This window comes from Haliaeetus leucocephalus, unplaced genomic scaffold (assembly GCF_000737465.1).
Source record: "Haliaeetus leucocephalus isolate CR32 unplaced genomic scaffold, Haliaeetus_leucocephalus-4.0 Scaffold228, whole genome shotgun sequence".
NCBI lineage: Eukaryota > Metazoa > Chordata > Aves > Accipitriformes > Accipitridae > Haliaeetus > Haliaeetus leucocephalus.
The window spans coordinates 21,015,273-21,015,551 of NW_010972664.1; the positions used below are offsets into that span (position 1 = coordinate 21,015,273).

Consider the following 279-nt stretch of genomic DNA (forward strand, 5'->3'; position numbering starts at 1 on the left):
GCCGCCGCCGCCGAGGAGGAGGAGGAGGAGGAAGAAGAAGAAGGGGAGCGGCGGCCGGGGCGCTGCTATTGTTCCGCACCTGCCGCCGGCCGGGACACGTGGCGCCGCTTGAGCCCCGTTCCTCGCCCCCCCGAGCCGCCTGACCCGCACGCCATCGCCCCGGCACCATGGGCAAAGGGGTGAGCGACGGCAACGCGGGCGGGGTTCGACCGGGGACGTGAGGCGATACGGTCGGGAGTGGGAAATTCAAGGAGCCGCACGATTTGACCGGTCACCCCC

At 72.0% G+C, this 279-nt stretch overlaps 1 protein-coding gene across 1 annotated transcript in view; it reads left to right on the top strand.

Annotated features, from left to right (window-relative positions):
• The first annotated feature begins 6 nt into the window (after positions 1-6).
• Positions 7-279, top strand: part of ATP1A1 (ATPase, Na+/K+ transporting, alpha 1 polypeptide) — a 26,280-nt gene continuing 26,007 nt past the window's right edge. The window contains exon 1 of the mRNA XM_010567451.1: positions 7-179. Within this exon, the coding sequence (XP_010565753.1) occupies positions 168-179 (12 nt within the window). The 5' untranslated portion in view covers positions 7-167. The remainder of the gene's footprint in view (positions 180-279) is intronic.